Source organism: Octodon degus, unplaced genomic scaffold (genome assembly GCF_000260255.1).
Source record: "Octodon degus isolate 3935 unplaced genomic scaffold, OctDeg1.0 scaffold00028, whole genome shotgun sequence".
NCBI classification, from domain to species: domain Eukaryota; kingdom Metazoa; phylum Chordata; class Mammalia; order Rodentia; family Octodontidae; genus Octodon; species Octodon degus.
Window position 1 is genome coordinate 2509180 of NW_004524604.1, and position 13411 is coordinate 2522590.

General features: G+C 40.2%; 1 protein-coding gene across 1 annotated transcript; it reads right to left on the minus strand.

Annotated features, from left to right (window-relative positions):
- Nucleotides 1–1895: 1895 nt before the first annotated feature.
- Spp1 (secreted phosphoprotein 1) lies at nt 1896–8612 on the minus strand. The gene is made up of 7 exons (XM_004629257.2): nt 8508–8612; nt 7348–7415; nt 7207–7245; nt 5201–5281; nt 4918–4959; nt 3439–3723; nt 1896–2730 (listed from the first exon to the last, which is right to left on the minus strand). Exons 2-7 carry the CDS (start codon nt 7399–7401, stop codon nt 2341–2343), a joined length of 891 nt encoding a protein of 296 aa, XP_004629314.1. The 5' UTR covers nt 7402–7415; nt 8508–8612; the 3' UTR covers nt 1896–2340.
- Nucleotides 8613–13411: the final 4799 nt, after the last annotated feature.

A 13411-nucleotide genomic window follows, 5' to 3' on the forward strand; every position in this document is an offset into this window, starting at 1 on the left:
TCCTCTTGCTTCAGACTCCTGAGTGCTGGATTACAGGCATGTATCACCATACCTGGATTATCATTAGTTTTTAATTTCTTTATGGTACTAAAATAGTGGAGTTGGAGGACATTCCTGCTCATGTTTGATCTTAACGGGAATGTTTCTAAATGTCTGTCCATTAAGTATGGGGCTGATTTGGGGACCAAAGCATAAAATATTTCACCATGTCAAGGAAGTATCCCCATTCTTTCTCATTTTATAAAATTAGGAAGAAGGTAGACATTCATCATAGGCCATAATTTCCACACAAGATTCCTGATTTACTGAGGTTTGACTTATTCCTTTTCCACTCTACGAAGACATGAAGATGATACCGAGTGTGATGGAGCTTCTGGTGTATACTTTGATCTCTTGCCATGATGGCCATGGGCAGTTCCATGCTCTCTTCTGAAGCTGGGCAGTGCAGAAGCCACAGCAGCTAGTCGGCCACATGCAGTGAGCCACGTGGCCAGAAGGGAGCAGCTGACTCTGCCCTGTGCTGTGGTGCTAAGCTGTGATACTTGGCATTAGGTATATTGAATGCATTTGGCCTAATAATGTTTTCAGCGATTAAGGGATGTGTGTACTGCATTTTCCAAGAAAATTCTCTAAATTTTCTAGATTTTTCATTTAATTTGGATAGAACGGTGACAAGTAGTCATTATTAGCCTTTAATATGTCCCAAGTTTCACCAGCAATTTCCTTATTTTTATTTCATGATTTATAAAAGAAACCCTTCAACCCTTTTTCTTTATTAGATTGGTTAGTGGTTTATTTTATTGTTCATAAAATAAATTTTCCATTTTATTTTTCTGTACTTTGTAGTTCTTTCCTAATTTTTAAGATATAAATTCAATTCATTTACTCTCATCCTTTTACTTGTTTTGTTGTTGCAGAAATTTGAGGTTATAAATTTTCCTTATACTCTTAAGTTTTCCCAAGGGAAAATAGAATTCTAAAGTTTGTAAAAGGAGTATCTAGAAAGAGCAGACTACAAGAGAAAGGATTGAAGATTGTTCAACTTAAATTTTCCAGAACATTTAGATTTACTCCAGTATTTTGTCACCTGAGGCATTTACATTTTTTTTTTTATTATAAAAGAACAACTTGTTTCATATCTGAGAGTGATCAGAACCGTTCCTGGGAAACTCTACCCAAGTCCTCACCAAAGGCAGGAAACTGGTAAGTTTACTGAACAAGATAATGGGCAGTGATGAGAAACAATAAAATGAATTTGTGATTGCATCTAGGTTTTCACTGGTTTTTGTAATAGTTGTGTTAAAAGTTAGAAAAAAGCATTCCTCTGGGGAATCCCGAGTTGCTAGAGGGATGTAGCCAAATACTAACTGCCACTTAACCCTCGTTTCATCCACAGAGAACTGCTCAGCCAGAAAATGAACCCTGGGTCCTGAGCCACGACCTGCTCTCTCCTAAGTCCAGCCTCTTATTATAACAGCAACACTTTGCTCATTGCAACACAGCCAAGGTGCTCTAGGGAAGTTCTTCTAAAGGGAATGAAGTACCTGGCACCCATAACCTAAGGGAGCAGGGCTGTTCTGGCCCACAGGCTCACAAGTCTCAGTCCACGTCCACAGGCAGGGAGTGGCAGAGGCAGGCTGCTCACAGGAGGATGGACAGGAAGTGGGGGATGTAATCATCCAGGCCACTCCTTCCCTCCAGCCAGCCCCACCTCCCAGCAGCACAGTCAGCTCTGCATGGATCTCTGGATTAATCCACTGATGAGCACACTGCCCCATGACCCAGTCACCTTGCAAAACCTCCACTTCTCAGCGCCAGAGGCCCTCGGGGGACACCTCACATTTGTACCAAAACATATGAGAAACCAAAAGAGAAGAGAGAATGCAAAAGAGAAATGCAATTGGCATCACCAAATTTATTACATTCCGGACTTAAGATTTATTCACACCAACAAAATAATCAGAACAAAATATACACTAATTTAAAAAACAGAAGATGATAGTGACATAAAGTATTCATTCTCTCTGATAAGTATGTGAAAGTATTTTGACTGCCTCTACATACATTTCTATTCTTAAAAGAATAGCAAACATTAAAATGCAGTGATGGCTTGAATTTCTTCTATGAAAAGAACACAGACAAATGCTAAAGCTTTTAGGCTACAAGGATATTACCATGAAGCAACAAGTTGAACGAATGCTTGAAAACATTAATTTCCAAAGCCACACACTTATACATTCACCTGCTATGTAAGCATTTCATATTTTTTCTCAATTCCCTCTATTGCATTTTTTTTTTTTCCTTCTGACCAAAAGCAAAGAAAGAACTTGCTCTTTCTTTTTATTTGGCCTCGGAAGAGGCGCTATCTAATTCCTGGGAAACGCGCACTTCCAGGCGTCCCTCTTCCTCCTTACTCTGGGGGTCTTCGTGGCTGGGGAACTCCTGGCTGGGAAGTTCCTGGCTGGCTTTGGCGCCTTCCTGACTGTCGACCACATCAGAGTGCTCGCCGCTGTTGTCCCGGGCCTTCCGCATGCGCTCTCGGGACTGCTCCTGGCTGTGGCTCTCCACACTCGGGACATCCAGCTGACTGGACTCATGGCTGTCCTTGCCATGGCTGTCCCAGTCGGAGGGCACATTCAGGCGCTGGGCAACGAGGACGGCCTTGTGTGCAGCGCTGGACTCCTGGCTCTCCACGTGTGAGGTGAGGTCCTCATCTGTAGCATCTGGGTCCTGAGTAAGATGCGAGGGGCATTACGTGAGCAACCAGCAATAGGGACGTTACGCTTCTCTCTGAATCTCTAGCTTTTAGGCCAAGCCGTACAGAACATTGTCTTAATTTGGCTGACCAAAAAAAAAAAAAAAAAAAAAAAAAAAAGCATCAGCAGGCGCAGTACTTTGTACTTTGCCGATCCTTTTCCTTTTCGTATAAGTTGTCCACTTTAGTATGTATATTACTTTTACATGTAATGAAAATTCTGAGATAGATATTATCTCTGAGTTTCATGAAGAAAAAATAAATTAAAAGTTAAAATGTAAAGTGGACAGAAAATGGCAAGCCTGGGCGGAACCCAGATCCTTTGCCTGGGTTTGTGGCTCTACAAATTCTCTTAAGTATTTGGCTTGAAAGTGTGATCCTTGTATTTAAGTATTTGGCTTGAAAGTGTGATCCTTGTATTTCACAAATAGCGGTTTTCTCAAATTGCTTTGCCTTTTGTCTGTAAAACTGTAAGTACAACAAATGCTTTAGAGTCAGGGCTTGAAAAATAGAATTCCGCTTGAGTGATAAAATTAGGAAGAAATTATGTGGATTTAACAAAAACAAGAGCCCTGTTTTGTGGTTAGTGGTCATAAAGTAGATTGCTAAGAAGTGCCTGCCTGGTTGCTGACTGGCTAGTGAGTATAAAAACTGTGTGTAGAATTAAGTTCTATGGGATTTACCTGCGCATCAGAAATGTGGAGCTTCTTAGACCTCGACCTCAGACTGTAAGCCAGACTGTCGCCGCGCCCATCGTATATTTCTACGGTGGGCACAATGGGACTGAAGGCAGGGGTTTCCGGACCCTCAGTGGGAGCCTCAGTGACCACTTCGTCAGATTCGTCAGAATGGTCAGACTCATCGGAATGGTGGTCAGGGTCATCTGTGTCAACGGAGTCCTCATCCCTGTCATCATCATCCTCGTCGTCCATGTGGTCGTGGCTCTCGTTGGAGTTACTTGGGAGGGTCTAGCAATCAGGATGCCGCAAATGAGTGTCTGGATTTTTATTTTCCCCTATCTTTTATGCTGCCTTAGGCTTTTACTATCTTTGTTTTGTTTAGTTTCAGAATCTTTGCAAGTATTTTCTAATTTTCTTTCACATAGGGATGAATGAAATAACACTCTGAACTATTCATGGTTTCAAATAAACATCATTTCCATATGTTTTCAAGTCAAATGTATGTGTATGAACATTCATACAAAATCATTGCTTTTCTTTGTACATACTAGAGGTCATTCAGTTTACTAAATTTAATGATATAACATAATGTAATAGATATAAGATCACAGATACATAATTGTGATATTGATTTTTCTATTTGAAATAAAAATCCTCCATGCAATGTGTTAATTATTGAAACTGTCCTACCAATTTGATTTGAAACAGTCTCATTGCTATTTGTTTATCAATAAAATTATGGGAAAAAAAATCCTCCAGATACCAGAACAGCCACATTTTATTGTGTGTTCCAAAACCTATAACCATGTCCCTATGTTATTATGAGTAAGCAATAGGTGCCTGTGCTACATGTGTGTACACACTGTAGTTCTAATCTTTTATTTGAAGTAACTAAGTTCCAGTAAACTTCAAGCTAGCAAACACAATGGGTGTTTATCTAATTTGCCCTTTTAGAGATACATAGTTAAATCTTAAAGAAAATAAATTTATCTCTTTGATCAATAATTAAGCATCCTAATAATACTTACTAAATTATTATGTTAGGAACAACAACACTTTAATGTCAAAATTTTGATCTTTGTATGACTAATTATACTCTTATAAGATTATTAGATGTTTTAAAAAATCTTACATGAATTGTAGAAGCCTAGTGTTTCAAATAACAGGCATCCGTAGACATTTACTACAACATTTAAGTTACCCAAATAATCCTTATAATTCTGAAATTTAGTAAGTACGTGTTTTCTTTCTGATCAAGTTTCATTTATTTATTTATTTTGCAGTACTGAGGATAGAACGTGGGATCTTACGCTTGCCAGGCAGGCACTTATGCCACTGAGATATCTCCCCAGCCCTCTGATCAAGATTTAGAGTGACAATTTGTAGGAATACTCGCTAATGGAATCTCATGAGAAGAGAGTCCATGTGCCGGCTTTCTCCCAGTCTCCCATGACGAGTCTTTGAATTAAAGTAAGAACGTACCTCTTGTTGCAAGCCATTGTCTTCTTCAGAGGACACGGAATTCTGGAAAAGGAATGACTCCATTAGTGCTCATCATACATGCTCAGATTTTGTTCAAAAGTGTGTTTTTTTAAATCCAAAATTGGTCTTATTTTTCATCTTCATTGGCGGACAGCTTAACAAGGGAAAAACCACAAGGATAGCCACACATTTACCAAGCAGTAGGAAGAATCCCCATGACCAGCTGGGATGGCCTGAGTGGTTCTATCACACAGTTGTTTCATTTTAAGAAGTCTGAAAGTACCTGTGGTACTATAATATTCTCCTTCAGGGACGGGTCAGTCTTTAACCATAAAGCCATAGCTTCTGGGAATTTGTTGTCGCGCTATAGAAAAAAAGTCACATATTTATCATCTTTAAGAAAAGAAACAGGGATCTCAAAGCTATAAACTGGAAAAACTGTATTTTGCCAACCCTTCTGCAGAAGCACCATATGTCAGAACTTTATCTTTTATCATGTATTTTCTCTTATAGTTTCACTTCCTGAAGTATTAATAGCACTTGCTGTAGACCAGGAATTCTATTGAGACATTTCACAAATATTAGTCGTATCCCTCAGTGGGACAGTTATCAGTACTTTCCCGTCTTACTGTTCAGGAAACACAGCCTTGGTGATCTTAATTGTTGACAGGTGACAGAGCTGGGGCTCAACCCTGGGTGCCATGGCTCTCTATTTAGTTCTCACACTGCTTCCTGTTCTACCCTTGCTGGCTGAACTTTCTTCTTAGTGAAGTACTCCTGAAACATCTTTTCCTCTCCACAGAACAAAGAGGAACTCGATGGCTGTGCTATCTAATATGGTACCCTTAGCCACGTGTAGCTATTTAAATGTAAGTTAATTAAAATTTTTAAAAATCAAATTCCCCAGCAGCAAAATTGTGAGTCCCCTTTTTCTACCTCAGTCTCACTGTCATGGCTTCAGGAGCCTCTTGAAAAACTCAAAGTATAATTAAAAAGCAAAATAAAGGATACATAGTAGGAAGTAGGCAGCTGGCTCTTTCTCAAAGGGCAGGGGGAGCAAGACAAAAAGGGAGTGGGAAAAGATGGGAGGGAGGGGATGAAGAAAGAATGACAATGAGTGAAGTTCAAGCACTGACTCTGCACTCAGAGACATTGTGCAAACACGAACTGACAAAAATACTAGAAAAATGCACCCTTGTCACCCTTTATTCCATTCAAAACAGAACTCGTTCTTGCTTCTGCTGGGGCCTCTATCTTCTCTGAGAATGTTACTCTTTCTGGCTTGTTATTATGAGTCAACACCTGTGTTCTAGATCAATTGGAGAACAGGCACATGCCCATGCCCACACCAGGGATGCACCGGTCACACATGCGCTCACAGAACACCTCTCTTGCTGTGTCATTTTAAGCAATCTCCCTGCCTCAACCCAGGCAGCGCTAGACTGGCCCTTATTCTGTGCCTCTGGGATTGAACTCTGTGTGCCTTTTTGTCTAAGCTGTAGGGACAAGGCCCATTTGTTGTGTGGCTGGCCCAGTTTCATCTATTGTGGAGGGGCAGGTACTTCTATGGTGCTGCTCGAATAATTGTAATAAAGAATTTGGCTTGGTCTTATGCTTGGTTAGGAAAATGTGACCTCGAGTCAGCTGACAAGCACAATAGATGCAAACAGCACAGATTTCTTTTCACAATGGGCTTCTTAGCAAGTATCTTAGGCGATATTGTGAGTGTTAGGGTCATGCAAGCGATTTGGATCAGCAGCTGAGGTGTATTTTAAACTCAGCTTTTCTCTACATTGGAAAAGTTTCTCTAAATTTACCTAAAATTTTTGCTTGAAATTGTCTGGGGCATAATTTTATTATATTAAAAGACCTAAAATGGGCTTGGTGATGCATAACTACTATCCCAGAACTCTGGGAGGCTGAGGCAGGAGGAATGCAAGTTTGAGCCCAGCCTGAGAAACTTAGCGACTTAGCAAGACCTTGTCTCAAAATAAACACAAGAGGTTTGGGGTTCTAGTTCAGTGTAAATGACCTAGATCTAATCCTTAGTAACACACACACACACACACACACACACACACACACAATTTGATTTTAAGAGAATATATTTATCAAAATATACTGTATTTAGAACTATCATAGATCTATAGCAGGGAGTCAATAACTACTTAGAAATTAACAGGGCTGATATGTGATAGATAATTAAATTTTTAATAAATTTTCATAGCACCTCTTGCAGTAGATGCAGAAATGATTTTAACAGTCTGGTGAACCTAAAAAGATGCTTACCAGGTGATCTTCAGAGCTGAAAGAATCAGCCTCCTTAACCTTGGAAACAGAAAACATGAAGAAAAATTATATTGTGAATGTGTCCCCTGTATACAAATCATTTATTTTCAAGAATTTTCTTTATAATTCAGCTGTACTCACTGGGAGGGAGTAGGCAATGCCTAAGAGGCAAAAGCAAATCCCAGCAATCCTCATGGTGGTGATTTTTCCTGAAAAATATTTGTGAGGAACCTTTGTCACCTTCAGAGGTTAAAACATGCCCTTCGCCTTTTGCAAATGCCTTGGCACAGAGAACCCTCAAATAACATGTTCTATGGAATCATTTCTGCTTCTCAGAAATTTTTTTAACATTTTTATATTTGATGTTAATATTTGTATTTCTACCCCTCCTTCTATCTTTGTTAGAAAAGGAGAGGGGAATTTTATTAAGTCTGAGTTTACTCTAAAATTTAGAGGACTCACTGTTATCTGATACCACCGGCTGTCCTAAAACAAGGCAACAGTGATTTTAATAACTAAAATAAACTTGTGTGAGAGGGTTCTTATTTTCCAGGGAAGAAAAACACATACTAAAAATCACACTATGAAAAAAAATTGTCTTCTTCTTTTTTCCAACATACATTTCAGACATGATTTTTACCTAAAATTAAGATGATGGCTCTTAGGGAAAATAAAGGTATCTTGAAAGTTATTTAAATAAGGTACTCTAGAAATTTGAAATGGAATAGAGAACACAGTCTGTAGCTTCCCTCCTTGTAATAAGGAGCCTGAGCATGTGTCACGCAGCCAGCTGGTTAACCTTTAAAGAGCTAACTCCAGAAATAAGATAGTTTATTCAGAAACAGCTTTCCCTCCTTAAACATGAGATAAATTATGACATTCAAAAAATAACATTATCATTGGCTTATTTTAGCACAAAAGATCCTTTCAATTGCCTCCACAATCATGCAGACATTGAAAATGATGCAGGAACAGTCATTTCAAAGAATTTTACCTTTTTCTGGTCAGAATCAGTAGTTTTAGTTCTTTAGGACCCAGTGGACATATTTTTAAGTTTTGCATTTGAGTGAGTTTCAAAATACCTAGAAACCTGCGATCCAGGAGAACTGCACTGCGTCCATCTGCTTACTCATGACTGTCGCAATCCAAGTCCACCTGCTCTACAGCGCGAGTTGTTTTCCTCACAGCTTGGACCTCCCCCAGAGGGCCAGCTGAGTGTGTCAGCCACAGGGCAGCACAGGGTGGGCTTACCTCTCTTGGCTTCCACGTGTCAGCCACAGGGCAGCGCAGGATGGGCTTACCTCTGCTGGCTTCTGGCGGAGAAGGCTGCGGCTGCCTAGGAGTCTTGTGCCAGAGGATGCTGAGCTCCTGCCTCCTCTTGCTGCTGCTGACAGACTGGGCCTGCGGAATTTAAATGCTGCTGCAGACGCCTCCACCAGCACAGGGAGGCGGGGACACAGTCATGAGGTTTCTGCCAGGCCCGGCCCACCTGATCCCACACTTCCCTCTCTGGTTTTGTGGTTGAAAAGAAAAAATAGCCCTGAATGCGCGCGCGTGCACACACACACACACACACACACACACACACTACAGTCAAAACATTCCTTATGTACAGTATCATTAACTAGTTTTTTCATGGATGAGGTGGTCACTCAGCATCCTTGAGGGACACTTAGGGTCTCCATAAGAAACAAGAAGAAATGAGCTTATTGTTCTCACTAAGATTTCAGTTGTATCCTCTGATTAGGAGACAATTGTTAATGCAAAGCAGCTCTAAACACAATTAATTAGGGTGGATTCTTTTCTGTCTAGGTTGACATCAAGGTCATGTCTGCAGCCACGTCCACGCCTAAGACTGCACGTATTGAGGACTCGAAGTCTATTGTGCAGGCGCACAACGAGTTGCCAAACCTCCCTCTCTCCTTGACTGCTCAATAGCTCAGTTCTGTGATACCAAGTCCGTGGCAGATTGCCGCTCAGACAAATGCACTAGTGACCTTGAGGCTCCTGTTCCTGCCTGTTCAGGAGGTGTTCCATGGGCCTTTCAAAGACCAGTATCTTCCTGATACTTTTTCAGCTGTTTAGAGGTGATGAATCATAGACTTACACATGTACATTGTTCAACTGTATACAGCAGGAGAATGATAGTTTACTTCAGATGCTGCAGAGGCAGAAAGCAGTTTCTAACTAAGAGCCAGAGGACTACTGGAGGGTGAAACTTCCAGAATCAGACCTTGGCTTTCAGCCCCACTGTCAAGAATGACCTACGTGAGTTTGGACAAATTGTGTAAACTGTCTGCACTTATTTGCTCATCTGTAAAACGCAGATACAATTGGCCAGCTCACAAGGTTGTCGAGAAGCTTAAGTGTCTTAGTATACTGGAAACAATATATACTTGGTACATGCATAATTAGGTCCAGTACCCTGAGTAGTTGAAAGCCTGTGCGTGTATGTTAACTGCTGTTGAAGTTTTTAGCAGGAGCAGAGATGATCGTGACTGGTTATATCTTTAAATAGCATAGGTTATTAGGAGAAGAGAGATGTAAGATCTTTAGATCATGTATATTAAAGAGTAATTCACACCTCCAAAGGAGCAGATGCTATTTTTGAATTGCTTTTATCTAGTTTCTCTCCAAGGATATAAAAACTACTCATTGAGAAAAAAGTTGATGCCTATAAAAGAAACCCTTGACTGAGTATTTAAGATATGTAAATGAGAGAAAATTTCAGAGGAAGTCTGAGTACTAGAGCAGAATTCAGGGGTTGCAAAGCTCTGGGTCTGTTTTAAATATTGAGTATTACCTTAAGACTACTTACCTGCTTCATTTACCTTTTTCGGTTATGAAATGGATATCACATTATTTATTTGCCTTATGCCTGCACTGTAAGACTTGTGTATGAATTAAGATTAGGGATAATTGGTCCTACTGCTATGCTAGTCCCGAGGTGTCAGTCCTATTTGCCAAATCCTGCTTTTAGTGTAAGTACAGAGTAAATGATTCCCTACATTATTAGTAGTATAATTAATCCATAGGTTTTATGAAACATTAAGTGGGAGGAACTTATTTCTTTTGAGTTACATGCATTCCAAATGAATTGATATTATTGATTTGCATGTTATTAGCACATAGTTTGTTAAATTTGAACCTACTTCTTTGAAATTTAAAACATGTAGATTTTAAAGTTTCAAAACTGACTTCTGTCTTTAAGGTCATTTTTTCCCCGTTTAAACACATTACCCACGTAAGCTCGTCATGCTTTTAATTGAGTGGAGAGAAGTCCAGGAAGTCTAAAAAAAAGGTTTCCATAGGCTTTCTGTTGTTTGCCCTGTGCCCACGGGAATGACTCAGTGCCGATCTAGAGTTTGGGAATAGACTGGAGCGCGTGGTCTTGAGAACTGTGACCCTCCCGGAACTCTTCTGGTCATAGCTCCGAAGTGCCACATGGTGGCAGCCTTTCTGAAAGAGATTTCAGACTGGCTCTAGGTATTTTCTGATTCCAGTAGGTTAGAACAGCCACAGATGTTAGGACAAAACTTCCCCGGGGCTATGGAGCCCTGCCTTTCTCGGAATTCCAGGTGAGGCAATATTTCTTAACAATGACCCACCACAGAGGGACAGAGACCCAAAGCATTCTTGTGCTGCTCTGTTCACACCCTCAGCAATCCCAGAGTGACACGATTGTCTGCTTCAAGGCATCCTGCACTCACCCAAGCGGTCGGGAACACTGAGGTCTCACGCAGAGTCAAACCTCAGCAGTTCAGGGTGGTTAAAGAATGTGTCTGGGACTCTTCAGAGTTGAGAAGATGAAGTGATTTGTAAGGGACGCGGTTCTGTCAAGTAAGGAAAGGACAATGTATCCTTCTGATCATGGAGGAGACTTGTGTTTCTTGTTTTTTTTGTACCAAAATATGCTGCTGACATCTTTTCTGAGTAAGATTTCTCAACTGTCAAAACCACGTGTTAAACAGCTTAAGCCAGAGGCTCTCTTGAGCTGCAGAATTTCTCCACTGTTCCCACTCCTCATCAGGCCAATGGTTGGGTGCTAAAAAGCCAGAATGCCCCAATTCCTTGGAAATCTCAAATTTGAAAACACTTTCGTTGTTTAACTGGAATGCAGGGAGTGATTTGTGATCTTAAAACAAATACTCAAGAGTCATATGGAAACATAAAAATAATATTCAAAATTCCATATAACAAAATTCATTTGCATTTTTAGGAAGGGTCTACAGGGTGTTTAGGGTCTCACTACTAGATCAGACTTGTAGTGATCTGCCTGTTTACAGCCTCCCAAGAGCTGGGGTTACAAGCGCGCACCACCACGCCCAGTTTCAATTGCCATCCCCCCAGGGGCGGGGCTGGCACGGGAGGCCCAGGGATCAAACGCCCGGCCCCTGTGCCTGCGTGCAGGGGCTTTAACCTGCTGAGCTATTTGGCTGACCCTGACTTCAAGTTTATTTGGACATTCCAAATTCTGTTCTACTTAGTAAGATGTAAGTATTTCAACATTTTCAGTTCTATAAATTATTATTGCTCAGAGTCAAGGCTCAGACGTGCCTTTGAGTACCTTGATGACACTGCCAATCCGACTAAGCTAACCAGAAGCTGCATGAGATATTTGTCACAGACAGCCCTGGGAAAGGTGTTACTTACTGGTCAGAGCAAGGCAGCAAAGGTGGAGGGCCAGAGGGACTGTGTCAAGTACAGTCATGAAATTAGAACATTTCAGAAATTCATAAAATAAATATTTTATCCCACTGCTCAACAATTCATACAACATTTAGCTCCTGAAACATTAACTCATTATTGGTAAGTTCCACGTAAGGGAAAAAAATTCATGTCAGAGACAAAAAACTGTTACTAAGTAAATAAGTAACAACTATTCCTCCTTTAGGAGTTGTGTGCCTGCAACTGGCTTGGCTGCTAATTGAGGAATTGTATACAATATGTACATTGTACGATTCAGAACAAAGGAAATTCCAACTCCATGACATTGTTTCTATTTTCATAACTCTTTCATACAGTACTGTAATGTATGACAGAACGTAAAGCTACAGTGCTGTACTGTATGGTACAAGCTACAACATTTCAACACTGTACAGACAAGGTGTTCTGTGGAAGAGAAAGACCTTGAGGCTCTATGAACAAGATGAACACTGTACAAAAAAGAATGATGGGTTGAAAGTCTGTATGGTGGGTCATAAGTCCAGTTGTTAAACAAGTAGGTTGTTAGGGGACAGCTGTACTCAATAAATTGTTTGTTACATACTTAGCTCTCCTCTAACAACAGTTCTGTGCATATAGTTTATGAGTACGACATGCAGAAGCTATGCTTGCATCTGTAATGATAGATTATGTGTTGATCTCTAACGTTTGCCATTACTCAAGATTCTATTCTTTCCTTTTTCTTTTTCTCTTTCTTTCCCCCCTTCCATTCTCCTTCTTATGCTGGGAATTGAGTCTAAGGCCTCCTGTATACATGAGGTATGCTTCCAGCTGTTAGCATTTGTTTAAAACTTAAAGCATAATGACTATTTCTGAGAGTATTCCAGCACTTTTAGTGAACTTAAATTACTAATTTTAAAAATGACACCATTCTTATTCTCAAATAATTCTTATGAAAAATCAGTTAAAAAATTTGAAACTTATGTAGGCAGTGAGGTTAAGCTTGTGGGTTGCTGGGCTAAGCAGAAAACTGTGGGTGTGGACAGAGACGACATGTGGCCGAGGCCCACAGTGTACACGCTGAACAGCAATATGGGAAGGGGCTCAGACTGGAAGTCCCCCTTCCACACAGAACCATCACAGCAGCATTGCACTCTACCCTTATAACAACCAGGGGAATAATAAAGGCCTATACTCTAATGAGCACTAAAGAGGGACGTAGAAGCTGCAGAAAAATAACAATAGAAAACATAGCATTTGCAGGCCAGATTTCTACAGAAAGAATACTTTATGGAAGTAAATTACAATGATAGGCATTTTGCAGAACATCTTTGAGGGAAAGGAAGCATTCTTTGAAATCAGTTGTAAGAATTGTTATTTTATTTATTTATTTTTTAAACATCTGCATTTTTTTTTTACACTGCATATATTCATCTTAGTGGTTAATTGCTGTACAAGATGCGGACTTGAGATCCTAATTACAAACACCATTAGAACAAATCATTCTATTCATTAAGAGAATGCAACTATATATCTATCC